Source organism: Molothrus ater, chromosome 17 (genome assembly GCF_012460135.2).
Source record: "Molothrus ater isolate BHLD 08-10-18 breed brown headed cowbird chromosome 17, BPBGC_Mater_1.1, whole genome shotgun sequence".
Lineage (NCBI taxonomy): Eukaryota > Metazoa > Chordata > Aves > Passeriformes > Icteridae > Molothrus > Molothrus ater.
The window spans coordinates 13,836,694-13,857,772 of record NC_050494.2 but is presented as its reverse complement, the minus strand read 5'-3'; the positions used below and the strand labels follow the sequence as shown (position 1 = coordinate 13,857,772).

The 21,079-nt window shown below is 50.3% G+C and overlaps 1 protein-coding gene across 1 annotated transcript; it reads right to left on the bottom strand.

Annotated features, from left to right (window-relative positions):
- Positions 1-11,581: 11,581 nt before the first annotated feature.
- ZFP64 (ZFP64 zinc finger protein) lies at positions 11,582-19,456 on the bottom strand. Its single transcript, XM_036396010.2, has 6 exons — positions 19,370-19,456; positions 18,195-18,434; positions 16,693-16,857; positions 16,320-16,382; positions 15,589-15,840; positions 11,582-13,567 (listed from the first exon to the last, which is right to left on the bottom strand). Exons 1-6 carry the CDS (start codon positions 19,419-19,421, stop codon positions 12,273-12,275), a joined length of 2,067 nt encoding a protein of 688 aa, XP_036251903.1. The 5' UTR covers positions 19,422-19,456; the 3' UTR covers positions 11,582-12,272.
- Positions 19,457-21,079: the final 1,623 nt, after the last annotated feature.

Genomic DNA, 21,079 nt, shown 5'->3' with positions numbered 1-21,079 from the left:
CACGGCGGCCGCAGCCCGGCCAAGGCGGGCAGTGACATCTTAAGGCTGCTCACAGAACTGAGGGGATGGATTCGTGTTACACAGCCCCAGAGCTCAGCCACAAACACCTGGGCGCTGCTGGGGATCGGCTGGGTACGCACAGACTGGGGCAAAATACGCCGCTTACAAAGAAAGTTCAAATTGTTTGAAAAGAACAATAATAAAAATATAACCTCCCCGTGCTATTAACAGTTTTTCCACTTGTAAACTGAGCAGCAGGGTCTCTGAACAGAACAGGAGAGAAGGGCCCGTCTGAGACATTTCTTGTCCTTCCAGGGAGTGTTTGCAAAGCCCAGCTCAGGCTGCTGAGTTTCACTTCGCTGTGGATCGATGCAGAGGAGAAACTTCCCTAGGGAGACTCAGAGCTGACACTGCTGTGACTCAAACCCAGAGAAAGCTGCTTCCCTGTGCTCAGAGAGAGCAGGCAGGATGGGAGCAGCCCCACTGGGTTGTGTCCCCATCACTCTGGACTGCCAGGTTATAAAAGGAGCTTTAAAACAAAAATGTTTTCAAAAGATGTTTTCATTTACCTTCTATTTGCACGCCGCTGGAAGAGCAGAAGGTGCTTTATAAGCAGAACAAGGCCACTTTTATCGCCCTGCAGTGACAATCCTGAAGTTTCCCATCCACAGGAGGACTCAGTGCTATCAGCCAGGGCTGATACCGGGCAGGAGACTCTGTCCCAGGGCCGGGAGGTTCCCCCAGGTGCTTCCAAACATTGCTGCTGCTCCTGCTCTGCCCTGGAGCCTCTGGGAGCTTGGCCCCAGCAGCCTGGCTTGCAGCAGAGCTGTGAGCAGCCACAACAACACCATTTTCTTTAGGAGGGTGGCCCAGAGCAGCAGCAGGGCAGACAGTGCTGCAGAAAGCACTGCAAACACCACACAGGGTGGTGCCCAGGAGGGCAGCGAAGCAGGGAGCAGCTCTCTCACACAGGCACTGCTCAGGCCTGGAGGATGCACCTGAGGTGGGTTTGGGGGTGGTGGAGCTGGAATATCCAGAGAAAAGGATGAAGGGAATGTTCTCCACCTGTGGAGATCTCAGCCAGGACGAGGAGCAGCTGGGTGATCCTCTGGGCTTGGCCCTCAGCTGAGGATGGTCTGAAGAGAAACCAAAGTACTCAGCAATTATCAACAAAATCTCACTGATCTCACCCCCGTGGGAGACTCCGAGGAAGAGGGGTCTTCAAAAGTCCCTGTTTGTCTGTAATGCATAACACAGCTACACCTCAGCACAAGCAGCAGCCAGAGCCTTTGCAGAGCTCCAGCATTAAATTACTTCCTCCAGTCTCAGCACAGCGTAATTTATGTAGGATACAGCTGAGAGGATTCAAAGGGGGAGCTGTCCTGGGGGATGTTTCATTTCCCAGCCTGTGAGCTCACACGCAGGCTGAACAAGCTGCTGAAAAGCAGAGGTTGCCCTCCCTGCACTGAACAGGCTCCACACCTGCTGCCTGAGGACAGCTTTGCTCGTGTCCAGTGCAGGGAGGCTTTATTCCCTGTTTTATATCCACTCCTGGCTTGAAAGCAGGCTTTGAAAAGCCTGCCTGCTCTGTGGAAGCTATTTGGATACAGCTTGCTTTCAGTGCTGCTTATTCAGGGCGTCTAGGAGAGATGAGATGTCTGAGTGGCTCCATCCTGGCTGTACTCTCACAGAAAAAAAAGGTCTGGTATTTTTGAGTCAGTGGAAAACACAAGGTGTAACACAAATACACCTGGACTCCCTCTGCAGAGGTGCTTTGGGAGCAGCAGTTCACAGCTCTGCATACGAGGGCACGCATTGCACGTCCTGTGTAAATAGAATTCACTTGCCCTTACTCTTTACTCGAGGTTTAATTCATCACCTGACTGACAAACTCCTGCAAGGAGCTCCTGCCCTGTGGCAGCCTCAGCTCCTCTGCTGGCATCAGGAGAGGGCTCTGAGATGCGTGCAAGTGCAGCCTGCACTGGCATTTCCATGAAGTTTCTTGTTTAAATCACTGAGATAGCTCCTCTTTTATCAACTTGCCAGCCAAACACATCCCCCCTGTGTGATCCCTCTGAGCCATGGCCAGATTTTGTCAATCGAGCCTGTTGGGACCTCTGGCACACAAATGACAAATCACAGTGCTACCACAGCTATTGACACACATTTTTAATACATAACCAGTGTTGTTATATATAATCAGAGCTGACAGAGTCCAGCAGAAAGGCTATTTTAAAGTGCCAATAAAACCACTTAGCTTTTACAGCACACTGCCTTTACTCCGGTCCCCCCTTCCTCCAAAAAAGCTTTTCTTTTGAACTGAGCAATTTATACATTGGGTCAGTGTTATAAAGTCGGTATTTATAGCAGATTTCAATGGAGTGGGAGCTGGAATAAAGGCAGCTTGCTTTTAAATGCAGCACGGAGGCATCTGTGCATTGATAAGATTAGCAGCTGTTTGTACATGGGAGATGCTCACGTCCTCCTCTGCAACTGTACCCACATCTATTTGCTTTTCTAACAAATCACTCCTGCTTCCATTTTTCTTCGATTCATTCGGTGTAAACCGAGTAACTGCTTTAACGACCAGGAGCTGAGCTGAAGAATTTGGCTGATAACACCACGATGCCTTTTTAATTGAATCCTTTTCTCTGCAAAGGCCACAATAAATGCATCACCAGGCCGGTGATAAAAGCAGCTCTGAGCTGTGTAACCACTGTAAGATGATCACATAAGCACAGTTGGCCATCACTCGGGCTTTGTTATGCCTCAGTTGGGTTTATCTTGGAAATCAGTTTGGTATTGATGGCATAACTCATCAGCAGGATGCTAAACAGCCCCATGCCCCAAACTGCTTTGATTGCCTCGGTGATACCGTGCTCCTTCAGAATAAACAGCTCACAGAAAAGTAATCAACACCCAGAGTTTTACCCAGCATGAATGCAGGACATTATACTCGATATTTAAATTATGTATGGCTCTTAAATGTTTACAAATTTAAAAGTTTTTGGGCAGTCCCCTTCAAGGAAATTCTGCTTTGTGATTTTTTTTCCTCTAATAACAGTGCAGAGGGAGAGGGAGGAATGTTCTTAATTTTATGGTACAGTCTCTGTGTCTATATATGAGCTAAAACAATGATAGTCCTTGGGATTTAAAGAAATTAACATCTTTATAACATGGACAGACACAAAAGGGAAAACCTCTGATGAAGTGGATTTTCTGTGTGAATTGATGCTGATTTAATGGGGAACATGTTTGTTTATTTTTTTTACTACTTGCTGTTACTTGTAGTAAACAGAAGATTTGTGTGTGTGGCCCAGTTTTTTCTCCAAATACAAAGTATTTCTATTTACCAAATGCAAAAACTGAACTCACACAATGGAACAGAGACAGGGCAAATTATAGAAATTTGCACATGCAAATTGACCAGTTCTGCACCAATGGGCCAAAGGCCTCTGGAATAAATCGGTGAAAGCTGAACCCAGAGCAGGAAACTGCCAAAAGGTGAAAGAACAAGTCAAGTTTTTGCTTCTGCTCGTTTCTGGTTTCTGTACCAGTCATTTCACAAAGCAGATTTTAAGGAGGGATCTGACCTGAAATCCATGGAAAGATCACTGCAGAGTTCAGTGGCCACATGGATAATTTATTCAGAGCTTAATACACCTAGAAACTTGTATTTCTGCCCATGGGTTTTATGGATCCTCCCTTTTCACAGCTGTTGGATTGATAGCTGGATTTGTTATTGCAGACTTACCTACCTGGGGAGGAAAAGGGGATTCATTCCCACTGGGGTACTCTGCTGCCACTGCTCTGCAGCTGCTCAGGCACTGCCAGGGGCCAGCTGGGCTTCCCTCCCTGTGCCCACCTGGAGGGCCCCAAAATCCTGCCCAGTCCGTGCCAGGGGTGCCCCTGCTCTGCTGCCATCCCATCCCATCCCATCCCATCCCATCCCATCCCATCCCATCCCATCCCATCCCATGCCATCCCATGCCATCCCATGCCATCCCATGCCATCCATCCCATCCCATCCCATCCCATCCCATCCCATCCCATCCCATCCCATCCCATCCCATCCCATCCCATCTCATCCCATCCCATCCCACCCCATCCCATCCCACCCCATCCCACCCCACGCCACCCCATCCCATCCCATCTCATCCCATCCCATCCCTCCTATCCCATCCCATCCCATCCCATCCCATCCCATCCCATCCCATCCCATCCCATCCCATCCCATCCCATCTCATCCCATCCCATCCCACCCCATCCCACCCCACGCCACCCCATCCCATCCCATCCCATCCCATCCCATCCCATCCCATCCCATCCCATCTCATCCCATCCCATCCCATCCCATCCCATCCATCCCCTGACCTCTGCCTGGCACAAACCTTCTCCACGTGGCTGGGGGGTCTCTGCTCTGCTGATTCCCCAGCCTTGTGCATCCTGAATAAATAAAAAATGGGGCAGTGAATTTAGCAGGGGAAGGAGGAACAAGTGTCAGTTTGTGTTAAACATGTCCTATGTGTTTTTATAAATTTGGTGTTGGAAGGAGGAGGTGATTTCACTGGGGGGCATCATTGTTAATTTATGGTGCTGCCCTGAAGGACAAATAAAAGGCAGGTGGGTTTTGCCTGGGTTTGATCCCATTTTGCCATGATCAATGTGCTGGCCAGCACTCCTGAGGGAGTTTGGGATTTGGTGCAGAGGATTTATGGAGCTGTAAAAGGTGAAAACAAAAAAAACCCAAATCAAGTTAAATAACAACAACAAAGAAAAACAAAAAAAACCCAAAACAACAACAACAAAAACCCAACAAAATACCATCCAGAGGGGAAAAATAAAAGAAAATGTGAAGAAGAAAAACCAAAAATGTTTAGATGCCCTTTACTCCACTGCACAGGAATATTGTGCCATTGGAGAGGAATTCAAACTTCATTTAAACAAAAGCATTCTCTTCTCTCTACTTTATGTAGAAGATTCCAGAAATCCATAGGAAAATGGCAGTAGGGAACAAGGGATGTTTTCCCAGGGTGCCAGTCCCCCAGGACAAACAGCTCCCCATTCCCAGGTACCCCTGAGCCACCTCCCTGTTTTCCTTAGACAGACATTCCCTCCTTGAGCTCCAGTTTCTCAACGGGTTCTACACTGACCATTCTCCCTTCCTCTCCCTCATTTTCCCTTCCTTTGGGAGCCTGGGAAATTCTGGACTTGTTTGGCCCTGAGGAGCAGGCAGTGGGAAGGAGCAGTGAGTGTCTGTGCTCTGTTTCCATGGCAACAAAAAATTAAAAAATGAGGGAAAAGGCACCTCCTCAGAGCTGCTGAGGTGTCTGGGGGCTGAGGAGCTCCCTGTCCTCCTTTCCTCCCAGGGAGGATGGATGAGAATGAGAGCACTCACTCTAGTGAGTCTGAAGCTGCACCAAGGCAAATTTAGGTTGGATATTAGGAAATTTTGGAGATTAGGAAAAGGTTTTTTTCCAGAAAGGTGATGAAGTTCTGCAATGGCTGCCCAGGGAGGTGGTGGAGTCGCCATCCCTGATGTGTTTGAACAGCCTGGATGTGGCGCTGGGTGCCAGGGCCTGCCCGAGGTGCTGGGCTGGGCTGGGCGATCCTGGAGGTCTCTTGCAGCCCAGTGGCTCTGGGGTTTAAGGGCTCTCACAATTCAGGTCGCACCCAGCCCTGGTCCCAGGGGGCTGTGGCACCTGTGCCATGCCCAGGCCAGCAGGGCTGGGCCCCCCTGCCATGTGTCCCCTGCCCTGGCCAGGAACGTCCCTGCTGTGGCTCCATCCAAGGTCTGCCTTTGCCCAGGTGGCTCCAGAGCTCTGAACTCCCCTCCTGACCCCAGAGCCAGCACAAACGGGAGCCACTGACACCACACTGAACTTTTAGGGCTGCCAGGCCACTCGGCACCTTATTAATGCTGCATCCCAGGGAATTCCCACCCTCCATCCCCTCCCGAGAGCTTTGTCAGACTGCAACCATTTAAATTTCACTCCAGTTGCCCCTGGAGGAGCTGGTGAAAGTTATAGCAGCTGTACATCCATTTTACTGGTTTTACCTTTCTTTTTTCTGACCATCAGTCTGTCAAGGCTATCGAGATTTACATTTAAATGTAAAACTGGACTGTCCACCAAATAGCCTTTGAAGCTATTAGCTGTGAAAGATAATCAATTGGGAATGGGCCCCTGCAGAGCACTTTTCAAGCAGAGTCATCACCAAAAAGCAATTTTGCTGGCAGGCTTTTTTTTTTTTTAAAGGAAAAAAATCATGAGCATCCCCAGCCAATTAAAGTTCTATCAATGGCCGATCTGCATGATTTTACAACAAAAGCAAAATTTAACATTTGTTAAGGCAAAGTGATTCACGGGATGAATCCTGAACTTTTTAGGCAGAACTGAGCAGCAAGGATTGGCAAGTTTTTAATAATGCCCCAGCAATTCAATGTACTTTGAGAGCCAGAAGGATCCAACGTGCCCAGAGACAAGGAAAAGTGCTGCTATTTAAGGTAATAAGTCTTACATCAGCCTTGTAAAAATTTAAACCCGAGGTAGATTTTTATCACCTCTTTAGCTTTACAACTCTAACATGGCATCTCACATTGCTGCTCTGTTAAAACTGTGTCACCATTTGTAGTCCCTTCCCTTTATTAGAATAAAATAGCATGTTTCACAAAGAACTTTAATCTATTAATTATGACTGCCATGCATTATGCAGCTGAGCTTTATGCATTCCTGTTCTTTCAGATTTTCCTCTGGGCCATCAGGAGATGTGACTATCTCCAGGATCTATCTGGGAATTTGCATCTGGCTCATCACTGAGGTATCCAAGTTATTCCCATCCTCACCATATCCTTCTGAGGCACCTTCTGCAGGTGGAGAGTCCAGCAGCACAGCTCCAGTGCAGGAATGATAGCTGATGTACTGATATTGCTGATAGAATCATGAATTATGGCCAATAATTAATTGTGGCAGGAAGTGCAGCCACTCTTTGGGAGGAGGAAGCTGAGAGCTGTGCTAGGAAAAGGTGTGGGGAGGATTTTTTCTTTCAGTCTGACATGGAGAAAGTGCAAATACAACCACCAGGCAGAGGAGGTGAGGGCTCAGGGCTGGCCTTGCTCTGCCTCTGCTGGCCCAGGGCTTGGGGAGCAAAGTGATGGAAAATTGTCTGACAGCTCAGAGCACCAGGGACCAGGGCCAGCCTTGACTTCAAACCCTGCCAGTACAGACAGCACAAAGATTTATCAGCTTTCCTTCACTTTGGAGGACATCAATGGGAAACTCAAGCTGAAAACGCTGGAGGTTTCTCCAAGGCTTTTTTAGGAGTCTCACATCAGGTTGGATAAACTGGAAGACATTGATAACAGGTTGTTTCACCCAGCAGCACAAGAAGGCAGAAATGCATCCTTGTGTCTTTAAAATAAAACTTTCACTTTCAGAATTAAAGGTAAGTTTACACAAGGTCTGAATCGAGGAACATGAACACCTCTGTCACAGCTGAATCTGCAGTCAATGACAATTCCTGGATTTAGAGAGGCAAACACAGCTCCTGAGCCTTGTGGAACAAACTGGCTGATCCCACAGGTACAGAATTCAGTGGTCCCATGGACACAGCTTGTAAAAAATCCATCTCTGCTTTGCCATGGCCGTTTTTCCTTCCCTACAGCATTGTGAAGCCTCTAAAGACAGCCCTGTAACCAAATACTGGATGTTTTATGAGTCCTTCTCCATGTCCAGCCACTGGAATAAAGACAAAGGCAGAACTGGATACCTGAGAGACAGAGAAAAGAAAGCTTTTCCTGCCACAGACTTTTAATTCACACTGATACCTGAGACATCATTTCCTCGGGTCACTATAGAAACCTTTATCACCTCATGAAAGGTCATTGGGGAAGTGACAGGAGACATCAGTTTCTTGTAACAATATTGGTTTCTCTTCTTAAAATTTAAATAACAAGGCTAAAGATTTTCCAACTGGAGATGTAAAAAGCCATTAGAGTAGCCAGTCAATATTCCTGAAATTATAGGATAGAGGTCTTGCATTGAGGACACAGAAAATATTTTTACAGTCACCAGAATAGCACAGTGCAAAAAGGATGACTGATTATGTTTTGACTTCAAACACAAATAAAGAATCAGAAATACAGCATAAAATAAAGGTATCTAAATCAAAAAAACCCCAAGCTTTCTCCTGTTCTTTGTATTGTAGAGAAAATATTTTGGCATGTCTCTGACATTTTAAACCCCACAACAGAAGGTACTTTCCAGTGCAGTCAGATGACAGCAGTAATAAAGAGCTCATTCCCAAAATGATTGGGAAAGATTTTGATTACCATTTTTCAATTGCAAGCCCCACGTGTATTCAATTCAAGTTTGGTTTTCCCCAGTTCCCAACAGAGCCAGCTTTGGGCCCTGTTCTGCTGCTTTGAGGCTTCATTTGAGGTGGGGAATTGGTCCCATCCCCTCACCCAGGAGCACTTTCTGGGCATATCCAGGAATCCACCTGTGCATGGGACACCTGAGGCTGGTTTGGAGCATGGGACACCCATTTTGATGCAAATAACAGTTAAAGTTTTTTTTATCAAAGCCACCTAAAAGATACAGCACCAGTGATAAGGTTTAATCAGTTCAAACCCCACTGGGGACATTGAGCTAGGGCTCAGTCAGAACCAGCCTCCCCAAAACACACTTAAAGGGGTCCAAACAATTTTTCTTCAGCTTTTTTCCTGTTGTGCTCCTGCCTCACAAAAGCACAGCAGAAAAGCACATTTCAGCGGGTCTGCTGGAGGATCAGCTGTGTGGAACTGAGTCTGGCTTTAAAAAGCAGTGTCAGGAACAGCAGCAAACCCCAAAGGGCTGGGAAGGCCCAAGAGCTGGGGTTGCTGGGTTGGAAATGCACACAGGTTTTGCACCTCTGCCTGCCCAGTTTAACCTCAGATCTCTGAGCAGGCAGGAGTTCATCCCCAGACAGGAGGGAGGCTGTGACACACCATAAACTCACACCTGGGAGCCCACGGGCAACCTGGGAAAAACCTGTGCAGAGAGCAGAGCCTGCCAGGGCAGTGCTGGGTGGGATATCCACATTTACACCTCCCTCTGAGGGAGCCAGGGCTGTGCTGGGTGGGATATCCAGATTTACACCTCCCTCTGAGGGAACCAGGGCTGTGCTGGCTGGGATATCCAGATTGTCCCTTCCCTTTAGGAACCAGGGCTGTGCTGGGTGGGATATCCAGATTGTCCCTTCCCTCTGGGAGCCAGGGCTGTTCTGGGGTGGGATATCCAGATTGTCCCTTCCCTTTAGGAACCAGGGCTGTTCTGGGGTGGGATATCCAGATTGTCCCTTCCCTCTGGGAGCCAGGGCTGTGCTGGGTGGGATATCCAGATTGTCCCTTCCCTTTAGGAACCAGGGCTGTGCTGGGTGGGATATCCACATTTTCCCTTCCCTTTAGGAACCAGGGCTGTGCTGGGTGGGATATCCAGATTGTCCCTTCCCTTTAGGAACCAGGGCTGTGCTGGGTGGGATATCCAGATTTTCCCTTCCCTCTGGGAGCCAGGGCTGTTCTGGGGTGGGATATCCAGATTGTCCCTTCCCTTTAGGAACCAGGGCTGTGCTGGGGTGGGATATCCACATTTTCCCTTCCCTTTAGGAACCAGGGCTGTGCTGGGTGGGATATCCAGATTGTCCCTTCCCTCTGGGAGCCAGGGCTGTGCTGGGTGGGATATCCAGATTGTCCCTTCCCTCTGGGAGCCAGGGCTGTGCTGGGTGGGATATCCAGATTGTCCCTTCCCTTTAGGAACCAGGGCTGTGCTGGGGTGGGATATCCAGATTGTCCCTTCCCTTTAGGAACCAGGGCTGTGCTGGGTGGGATATCCAGATTGTCCCTTCCCTTTAGGAACCAGGGCTGTGCTGGGTGGGATATCCAGATTGTCCCTTCCCTTTAGGAACCAGGGCTGTGCTGGGTGGGATATCCAGATTGTCCCTTCCCTTTAGGAACCAGGGCTGTGCTGGGTGAGCAGCACTGGAACACTGAGCTCTGCTCCTGGGCCCAGCACTTACCAGGGGAGCTTGGGGATCTCCAGGCAGCAGGAACAAAAATCCATCCCAATATTTGGGCCTGGGAAAGAGCCAGCCTGCTCCAGAGCTCTGAGGTCATGGCAGAACTCTGGAGAGGGAGGGATAGGATTTATTTACCATGTGCTCAGAAGCAGGAGAGCTCTACAGGAGACACTTGTTCTGAATTACCAGGCTCCCTCCTGGGATGGTTCTGCTGATAACATGAAGAATGTATTAAGTGAACATCAGAGATTAAAACAATCTGCTCCTGCCAGCTCCAAACCACACGGACCATTACTGTCACTCACACACAGAAATCAAGCCAGAATATTGGAAGGGAAAATTGAAAAGAAATTGCCCCCGTGTCAGCCTCGGTTCTCAGCTGGTTTTTCTCAGGGTGGAGGAAGAAGCCTCTAGATCGTTCACATGATGCAATCAGCCACACCAGGCTGGAGCAGCAGCACTAAGCTCTGCCTATTCACTCACACCATTTCCTTATCTTTCCTGTTTATCTCTGAGGCCCAGTACCAAGGTGAGTCTCTACAATATGACAGATCTACTGGTTTCCTACTTGAGAAGGTTCTCGAGGCTTCCTGAGCAGCTGCAGATAACAGAGCTGTGGCATCTTCAGGGTGGCTCTGGACTGGAGGGGACGCTCCTGGCCAAGGGAAGCACAGCTGAACTGCCCTGTGCAGCTTTGCCAAAATCCCTCGGGTTTTAGCATTCCTGTAGTGCCCACCTTGTACAGACGGCAACTATGAACAGGGTGAAATTCGTTAACAGGGAGCAAAATATTATCAATTTGACATGAATTGTGAGGTTAATTATTGCAGAAAACTTTGGACATTTGTTTTTATCTGCAGCTTTTTCTCTTAAGTGAGATTTTCACAGCTGAGCTTTTGGTAACGTCTCAAAAAGCCGAATTTTGAATGGTTTTTACAGGGAAGCATTAAAGAGGAAATATCATCCAGGAGCCAGAGCACACTCCAGAGCTTCCCTGGGCCTCTGGCACCACCTATGGATGACAGGGAACACTGGGAGCAGAGGAAAGCCTGCCTGCAGAGTTCACCTCCACCACCAAGGATGGGCAAATTCACCGCTTTCAGTCTGTGCTACCTTTTGCACGGGCAATTGCATAGTTCAAAATACAGCCTGGGATTCTTTCATCAGAGAAATGTCCATAATAAATATAATTAATGAATAAGAAATAATAATTAATTATTCATTAATAATATTTACTCCACAAACTGATTAATTTGTTTAATTATATCAAGAATTTAATTAATAAATTATAGTCAATAAATTAATAGATATTGTATATATTATTTAAATATGATAATAAATTACCATCTCCTTGTGATCCAACCTGAATTTCTGCTGGAGTGAAAAACCTTGGATTAGAAGATTTTAAAAAAATTTAAATGAAATTCAGTATTTTCCTTTAACGTGAAAAGAAGACCCAAACTGTAACACACCTTTACCACCCATGCAACTCCCAACAGGCAGCATCAAAATAAAAACAAAAGGTAAGTAGTGTTTGTAAAAAATATATTTCCAGTTGTTTTTCTCTTTAACCCACAGGCACTCTGACAGCCATCACCACGCCAGAGAGGATTTGTGTTGCTGCTAACAGAGTTAGTTACTACTGAGAGAGGAACATTCCTTTAGTTTCTGAAAACAGTCACCTGCTCTCTGCACCAGCATTTCAAGTGCCAGGGGCTTCTGATTTCTACAGATACTGAGGAGCAGCCCCTCGGACTTGACCTGGGCTGGAGCAGAGCCAGCAGTGGGGCTCCTCAGAGCCCTGCCAGGAGCACTGAATGCACACAGAGCACAGAACTGAGAGACCTCAGTCCAGCAAACTCCACAAGGGCTCAGGTTATCGTCTTTTTGTGTGTGCATCAAACAACAAGGCTGCTGTGGAGGTAATTCAGCACGAGGGGAGGATTTCTTCTTCAGGTAGCACAGAACAGGAGCCATACTCGGGGTGTCACTGCTTGGGGACACTGGCAACAGCTGCTTCCCAAGGAGCAGGGCCTCTGACTGCAGCAGAGGCACAGAAATACAAACACACCCTCCTCCTCCTCACACACGAGATGCTTGTGTACAGACAAACACAGCGTGGAGGCTCTGGAGGACAAATCCTGTGTTCAGTCGTGTGCTGTGCATTCCTGGCAGGCTCAGCACTGTGCCCAGAGCAGCCCCTGAGCCCAGAGCAGCCCCTAATCGGGGATGGAGTCTGCAGGACACAGCAGGGCCGTGTGAGCCCCGCTCTGGATGATGGAGTAGCTCTGCTTGGGGCCCTCAGTGTGGGATGAGGACGAGAAGATGGGGGGAGGAGGAGCAGCCGTGGACACGGTGATGCTCTGCCCACCATCACTGACCACGGTCACCTCGGTGGCCCCGTCCTGGATGAGGGCGTTGAGCCCCTCCAGGTCGGAGCAGCTGATGCCGGAGCCGGCGATGAAGGCCTGGCCGGCGGGGGGCTCGTGGCCGGGGGCGGCCGCGGGGAGCAGGGCCTGGTGCAGGGCGCCGGCCTCGCCCTGCTCGTGGGCGGTGAGCAGCACGGCCGGCTCTGCCCCCGGGCCCGCGTCCCCCGCGCTCCCCGCGGCCGGGGCCAGCACGCTGACCTGGCCCAGCAGCTGCAGGCGGCCACCGCCCAGCACCTCCTCCTGGGCCGTGCCCAGCAGCCCCGGCGGCACCACGTTCACTGAGGCCGCCTGCACGATGCTGTTGGCCTGAGGAGGCACCTGGTGGCCCACGATGATCTTGACTCTGCCCTCGTTGTACGGGGCCACCTGAGCGGCCTGAAGCGGCACCTGGAGGTGGCTGACGGTGATGGGGGCGCCGGGCTGGCGGCCGGGATCCATCTGGAGCTGCAGCACGGCCAGCTCGCTGTTCTTGGAGCCGTTGTACAGGCTGTGCTGCTTCTTGTGGCTGCGCAGGGAGTCCTCCCGCACGAAGGACGCGTCGCACAGGTCGCACTTAAAGGCCTTCTTGGCGTCCAGCTTGGCGACCTGCCTGGAGCCGCCCTGCTTCGGCCTCTCTCCTTCCTTCTTGTCCGGAGAGCGCTTGCCGCCCTTGGCCCTGTCGCCGTGGGCCTTGCGGACGTGGGTGGTGAGGTTGCTGCGCTGCTTGGTGTCGAAGCTGCACAGGTCGCACTTGAAGGGCCGTTCCTTGCCGTGGATGCGCTCGTGCACCTTGAGGGCCGCCTTGGAGGAGCACGAGTAGCTGCACTCGGAGCACTTGACGGGCTGCTCGGGCTGGTGGCTGCGGATGTGGTGCCGCAGGCTGGTCTTGTTGCCGCACTGGAAGTCGCACTCGGGGCACTTGAGGGTGTTCTCCGTGCTGTGCTTGATGCGCATGTGGGATTTCAGGTTGCCCTTCATGGCGCAGCGCACCTCGCAGAACTCGCACTTGTAGGGCTTCTCCCCCGAGTGCACCCGCAGGTGCCGCTTCAGGTCCGAGTTGATCTTGAACTTGGCGGGGCACAGCTGGCACTGGAAAGGGGCATCTCCTGCCAACAGAAGGCAGGGGTTACACAGGGGTTACATCCCAGGAGCCACTGCTGGGATGGAGCCCCAAAAGCTGCCTTGTCCTGAACTCCCAACATGTTCTCAAAGTCAAGAGAAATTTTGTGACACAGGATTATCACCTGGTTTGACACACTCAGATCTAAACCCGTTATTTTGCATTTTCTGTATCTGCAGGCTGGTGTCACAATATCCATGACCATGTTAAGGTGGAGCTCTGCTAATCCCTAATCAATTCCAGTGAGGCCGTTCTAAAGCCATTAAAAAAGAATCCAAAGCAAACTTAGCAACCTAACTAAATAACTACTCCCTTTTCTTTCTTAAATATAAAAATACAGTTCTCCGAATTTTTCACCCGAGGATGAAGTCCTTAGGTAGGCATTACTTTGAACAAGTGGAAGAATTGTGTTTTTAGGTTCTAAGACACTCTTGATGAAAGGAAGAAAAAGAAAGTGTATTTAGTTCAAGAAGCATTTATCCTCTTTAATAATCAAACTGCAAATGGCTGATTTATTTTAGAAGTTAATATTTTATAGAGTTTGTGAGAGCTGTATAATTTTGCATAATTTGCTTATCCAGCTACATATGTCATAGGTTTAGCTGCATATTTTTCAAATCAAGTTGTGGCCTACTGTGCTAATCCATGTATCTGTTTAATAATTGAGATACATGGTGTACTATCTGTATTAAACAGACTTTATTAATGAAGATGCACTGTTTGTTCATCTAGTTTATTTTACAGCCTCAGCTGCATGCTCAGCCACTGAATTTTTATCTCCTTTGCTGATGAAGGCACAGTTCATATTTCAATGACTTAATTTTCATATACAGGGTAGCACTATATATATGAAGAAGAATATAGCAAATGCTGGTTCTGTTTGTTTAAAGAGTGGCCTCCTCTCTATTTCTTTACATTTCTCCCCATCCCTAACTGACACTGCCAGGATTTAGACAGAAAATTTGTGTCTGACCACAGGATTATTAATTCTAAGAGGAGTTTCACTCAAATTACCAGGAAGCTGATGTTTAGTGACTAGTTCAACAAGTGAAGATGATCTCGCTCTGAGCAATGGAGATTACACTCGCCTTCTAGAGGATGATTAATTTAATTCCAGTAAGCAATATATTCTACATACCAGTCTTACTTTTCTCCTAAAATTCGGTGTGTGACACAGCTTTGAAAAAAAGATAAATTTTGGAAAAAGATAAATTTTGGAAAAAGAAGCAACAAAACTCAAGCTTGAGTTTTAGCATAATTCAATTGCTTAAGATGCAACAGACTGAAATGCCAAAAAGAAAGGTTAGTCTAAAATCCCTTCCCAACTACTGGAATATTGAATGGCACAGAAATCCAATTCTGCTGGAAATACCAGAGAGCCATGAGCATTCCCAGGTGCTCACTCAGGGCTCACCTGCCCAGGTTAGAAGGGCACAACCTCACCTGTGTGCAAGTGCAGGTGCACGGGGAGCTGGCTGGAGCTGTGGGGGCAGATCTGGCACTTGAAGGGGCACTCATTGGGAACTCAGATAATCCCTTTTGGGGATCTGGACACCTATACATGACTTAAAATCATCTCTGTGACCCTCCAACCCTTAGAGCTGTTGATGTGAGGACAACCCCACCTGTGTGCGAGCACAGGTGCACGGTGAGCTGGCTGGAGTTGCAGCTGGCATAGGGGCAGATCTGGCACTTGAAGGGGCACTCATTGGGAACTCAAATCATCCCTTTTGGGGATCTGAACACCTATACATGACTTAAAAACATCTCCATGACACTCCAACCCTTAGAGCCACAGCTATGAGTAAAGCCCCACCTGTGTGCGAGCACAGGTGCACGGTGAGCTGGCTGGAGTTGCGGCTGGCGTAGGGGCAGATCTGGCACTTGAAGGGGCACTCATTGGGAACTCAAATTGTCCCTGTTGGGTATCTGAACACCTATACACATCTTAAAATCATCTCTGTGACCCTCCAAGCTCTCCGGCCATGGCCGTGAGTAAAGCCCCACCTGTGTGCGAGCGCAGGTGCACGGTGAGCTGGCTGGAGTTGCGGCTGGCGTAGGGGCAGATCTGGCACTTGAAGGGGCGCTCGTTGGAGTGGATGCGCTGGTGCTTGTTGAGGCTGCTGCTGTCGGCCGCCGCGTACTCGCAGTGCTTGCACTTGTAGGGCTTCACGCCCGTGTGCGAGCGCATGTGCATCTTCAGCTTGTCCTTGCGGCTGAAGCACTTGCTGCACACCTCGCACTTGTGGGGCTTGTCTCCTGCAAGAGCAGCACTCACACTCAGCCCTGGGCACGGGGAGGGCGTGTGGTCAAGCAGAAAGCACAGACTGACCAGGAAAGGGACTCGTTTGTAGGAGCTGCAGGCGTAGCTGTGACAAACAGCAGGGCCTTTGCAGCCTTCTCACTTTGTGACTCTGAAATTGGGAGCTAAAATCATGGAACTGCTTTAATGTAAAGAGCAAAGCAGGTGAGTCCATTCCCACCACACTGCACCCTGATAAACTCATGGTTTGCTCCCAGGAGTTAAACTGCGCCTCAAATCAACCTCCAGTGTTCTCAGCTGTGCCTGACAGGGCATGTCCCCAACAGGCAGTTCCTCAGGCACAGGCCAGGACAATGCTAGAAAGTACAGACATGTCTACATCCTGTTTATAGAGACATTACTTCATAGGAAAATGGCTTTTGTGAAAAAGCTGAAAGGAGGAAACCAGCCCAAAAGCAAATATAGGAACACAGACCTGTGTGCGTTCGCCGATGACGTTCCAGATCCTTCATACCATAGGAAGTCTTGAACTGGCACCCTGAAAATAGGAGGATAAAGATCACTAAATTCAAGGAAATTCTAGCAAAATAATAAAAGTACATTACCATATTCTGGACATGTTTATGTTCAACAGCACTTTATTTAAAATTCACTGTTAACAGAAAGTTAATGCCTCATCTTGTTTACTCACATCTGCTTAAAACAGTGACCAGCTCACCTGTGAACCTGAGCTTTCTAATGCTTCCCCTTAGAGGCAACTCACTCCAGAACTGCTGCAGGTATCAAACCTCCTGTGTGCCACTAGAGGAAAGCTCTCCACACTCAAATGGGTGCAATCCCCACCTCACCTGGGTACAGGCAGCTGAGTTTCTTCAGGGGCAGTGAGGAGGAGGAGGATTTCTTGGGCCTTGCTTTTGGTGGTGTAGAGACGACAGCAGCAGCTGGAGGCTCCGTGCTCTCGCTGGGCAGGTAGGTTTGGTAGCCATGCTCAAAAACAAACTCTGGGGCAGAAACTAAACACACAAAAAACTTCATGTGACAGCATTAACTTCTCTAATCAGATAAAAAAAAAAATCTAATTATCGTCTAGTTTCATGAATTCTCTATTCTGTTTCTTTTTCCAGCAACATTCCTGTTCCTGGGTTGCTCTTTACCTGGGGGAGGAGGAAAGGAAAAAGGTTTTTCTCTTCCAAATACCAAATAAAGATATATTTGTTTTTCAACTCTGTCTGTGTTACAGCCCAAATGAGCAAAAAAAAAAAAAATCATTATTTATATGGCAAATGTTGTCAAAAGGCATCACACAAATTATTTTTGTAATTGTTAAAAAAGTTCAGCCTCTTTCAACTCTACTGTTTTTAGCTGTTACTCACAAGAATAACAGGTGAAAATATCTCAGCCAAAGTAACAGCTTTTAAATCAATTAACCAACACTATAGCCCAAAAGGGCAAATGGATAGAACTGTCCTCATTTTAAAGATGAGTAAATATGAAGCAGAAAAATGACTCACCCAAAACCCACACTGAGTTGAGGGATTATAATACAAAAATTCCTGGAAGTGGGCCCTGAATTCAGTTTGTTTCACTGCTCTTCCAGATTCCCTGCCTTAACCTGTCTATCCAAATTAGAGTCAAATAATTTGGGGTTTAGCAAGGTCCCACACCAAAATAAAACAAAACTATATATAGAAGGGCAAACCTTCACACATGGAACAAGATCCTAATTTTATTTAAATGTCTCCAGGATCAGGACCTCACTTGAGTCTTCACATAGGCAGAAATTTTGAGTAATATTTTTCCTGCCAATTAGTTGAGGGAGCAATGTTAGGGAATGCAGTGTTCTCACATAAAAAGGTCTGGATGGGTTCCTGACAGCAATTCTGTGTGTGTTTTCCATCTAGAGCACTTTTAAAAAAACATAAAAGGCATAGTAATTTCAGTATTTTTCATAAGTATCGACAATTCTAATTAATTTGCACAAGCTGGTTCCACAACACAATAGACTTGAGCAATTCTCTGAGAGAACTTGTACCTCAATTAACAAATTAAGCAACTATTGTCAGAAGAAACCCAAGAAAGCAGCACAGCACTATTTCATTTCCTTAGTTACATGACAACTGATGTGAAAACTGTTATTTCAGCTGGGTGATGGGGACACAGGGACAGAGGGCTGGCACCTGGCAGGTAACATGGAGGTGCCTGCGATGGTTTGGGTGGCTGTGAAGGTTTGGGGGTACCTTTGAAGGTCTGGGTATCTGTGACAGTTTGGGGGGCACCTGTGCAGGGTTGGGTACCTGTGACGGTTTGGGGGTACCTGTGACGGTTTGTGCACCTGTGAAGCTCTGGGTACCTGTGATGGTTTGTGTCTCGGAGGCGATGGTCCTGCTCGTGCTCTGAGCCTGTGTGCTCGGCACGGTCTCCTCGGATACGAACTGGACGGTGCTGGTGGCGCCGGCCGTGGCACTGGTGAGCTGGCAGCCGCTCTGCTTGTGCCCCACGAAGGCGTCCAGGTTGTTGAACTGCTGCTTGCAGATGCCGCAGATGTGGATGTCGGGCGTCAGCTCCACCAGCACCGTGGTGCTGCCGGGGACTGCGGGGACACGGCGCGGTCAGCTCGGCCCGGGGGCGGTGATGGGCGACACCGCTCCGGGTGGCACAGGGACGGACATGCGGCTGCCCGAGACCCCCGAGCTGCGGGGCACCTGCGGGGCAGCTCGGGATCCTGCGGGGCACTGCCAGGGGCTGCGGCACCGCTGCACGGAGCCCTCCGGGGACACACGGACAGCGCCCAGGGAGCGGGGACAATCCCCCGGGACACACGGACAGCACCCAGTGAGCGCGGATCAGTGCCCGGGACACACGGACAGCACCACCCAGTGAGCACGGATCAGTGCCCGGGACACACGGACAGCACCACCCAGTGAGCGCGGATCAGTGCCCGGGACACACGGACAGCACCCAGTGAGCGCGGATCAGTGCCCGGGACACACGGACAGCACCATCCAGTGAGCACGGATCAGTGCCCGGGACACACGGACAGCACCCAGTGAGCGCGGATCAGTGCCCGGGACACACGGACAGCACCACCCAGTGAGCGCGGATCAGTGCCCGGGACACACGGACAGCACCCAGTGAGCGCGGATCAGTGCCCGGGACACACGGACAACAGCCAGTGAGCGCGGATCAGTGCCCGGGACACACGGACACCACCACGCAGTGCCCATGGAGCGTGGACAATCCACGTGGGCAATCCCCAGGATCCACGGACCATTGCCCATGGAGCATCCATCCCCGAGATCCATGGACCACTGCTCGGGACCCATGGACCCCGCTCCCCCCGACCCCCGCTCCCGCCCGCCCGGCGCTCACGCAGATTCCCGGGTTCCCCCCGCGCCCCCCAGCCATGTTCCCGGGCTCCGCTCCCGCCCGTTTCATGCGCTACTCAGGTTTCGGGGCCCGGGCAGGCCCCGGCTCCCCCGCGCTGGCGCGGCGCGGGCCCCGGAGCGCGCATGGCGCAGCACTTACACTGCACGGGGCCGGGGAAGGCGGGCGCCGCCCCCGCCCCGCCGCGGTTCATGGCGGCCCCGCCGCCGCCTCCTGCGCGGGCCGAGCCCGCCGGCACCGGCACCGCTCGCACAGCTCGGCCGCCCGGCGCCGGCGGATGTGCGGGAGCCGAGCATGCTCAGTGGCGGCCGCAAGGCTGCGGCGGTGCCGGCCGTCAGCGGCCCGGGCAGACAGGGCCGCAGGCAGCGGAGCGGCGGCGGTGAGCCCCGAGCCGTGCCCCGTCCGCAGCCTTCACCCAGAGCCGTGCCCGCACCTCCAGCCTTAACCCAGAGCCGTGCCCGCACCTCCAGCCTGAACCCCGAGCCGTGCCCAGCACCAGCCTAAACCCCAGAGGTGGACTCGGTCCTCAGCATGAACCCAGAGCTGTGCCCAAACCCCAGAGCCGGGCTCGGTCCTCAGCATGAACCCAGAGCCGTGCCCAAACCCCAGAGCCGTGCCCGGCCCCAGCCTTCATCCCCGGTGTGCTGGTGCATTATTTGCTGTGTTATTAATTAGACACTACCGAGGGGATGAGTTAAATTAACGTGCACAGGATTCAGATGAGCTGAGCCGCTGTGGCACGGCAAAGAGGAATCCCTGCACCCTTTCCATCTCTCCTCCTGCCCGTCCTGCAGAAAGGCTCGCTCAGGAGCAAACTGCACTGCTCAGTCCCTGTGCTGTGCTTCCCACCGCGGGAATTTCCCAGCACGCTGCAAATGTGGGAATTCTCAGCCTCTTTTCCTTCAGGGAGAACATGAGGTGGGGCCGAGTTAATGCTGTTCATAGGGATTGCTGAATTTGGTAATGGCTGTGCTGGGAAAGGTTTTTCAGGTCGTGGCCGCTCCACGTGGTTAAAAGCAGAAGGGAAGAGGCACAAGCAGCAGAAGCAGCAGTGGCTGGGCAGGCGCCTGAGGGCCAAGGCCTTTGGTGTCCCAAGGGAATTGTGACTGTCAGATCCCTCTCTCTGAGCTCTGTTTTACAGATATGGTCAGAAGAGGAAAAACCAGTCACTGGCACTGACTTCAACACAACACAGAGCTTGAAATATTGAAGAAATTGCTGCAGAGAACAGCAGCTTTCAGACCCACAGCTGCCCCTGACATATGGCCCGGCCAAATTGAACTATGGAAGGATCGGGATAAAAAGTTGTGCCAGGGGAGGCTCAGGGTGGACATCAGGAGGAATTTGTTGCTGGGAGGGGTGGTCAGGCTTTGGTGGGGGCTGCCCAGGGAGGTTTGGATTGCCCATCCCGGGAGGTGTCCAAGGAATTCCTGGAGGTGGCACTCAGTGCCCTGGGCTGGGGACAGAATGGGCACTGGGCACAGTTTGGAGATCGTTTCCAGCCTCAGTGATGATGGGATTCTGGCTTTGGCACAAACACTGCAAACACCATTATTATCTCATTAATAACTAATAACTCTCCCAGCCCAGGACTTTCTGGATGCTCTGCAGGAGTTCTCCCTTGCCTGGCTGAGGATTGATGTCTGAGAGTGTAACACTGCACTGAGCGCTTGAGTCATGGAGCAGAGCTGTGCTGAGATCACACTTGACACGATTTGCAGCCTCTGAGGCATAAATCAGTGTGCATGTGTAATGTTCCTCACCCTTAACCCCGCTGACATGAAAATACTGCACTGCTCTGGGCTCCCCACAAGTGCAGTGCAAGCAAACAAGGCCCAGAAACGACAAATG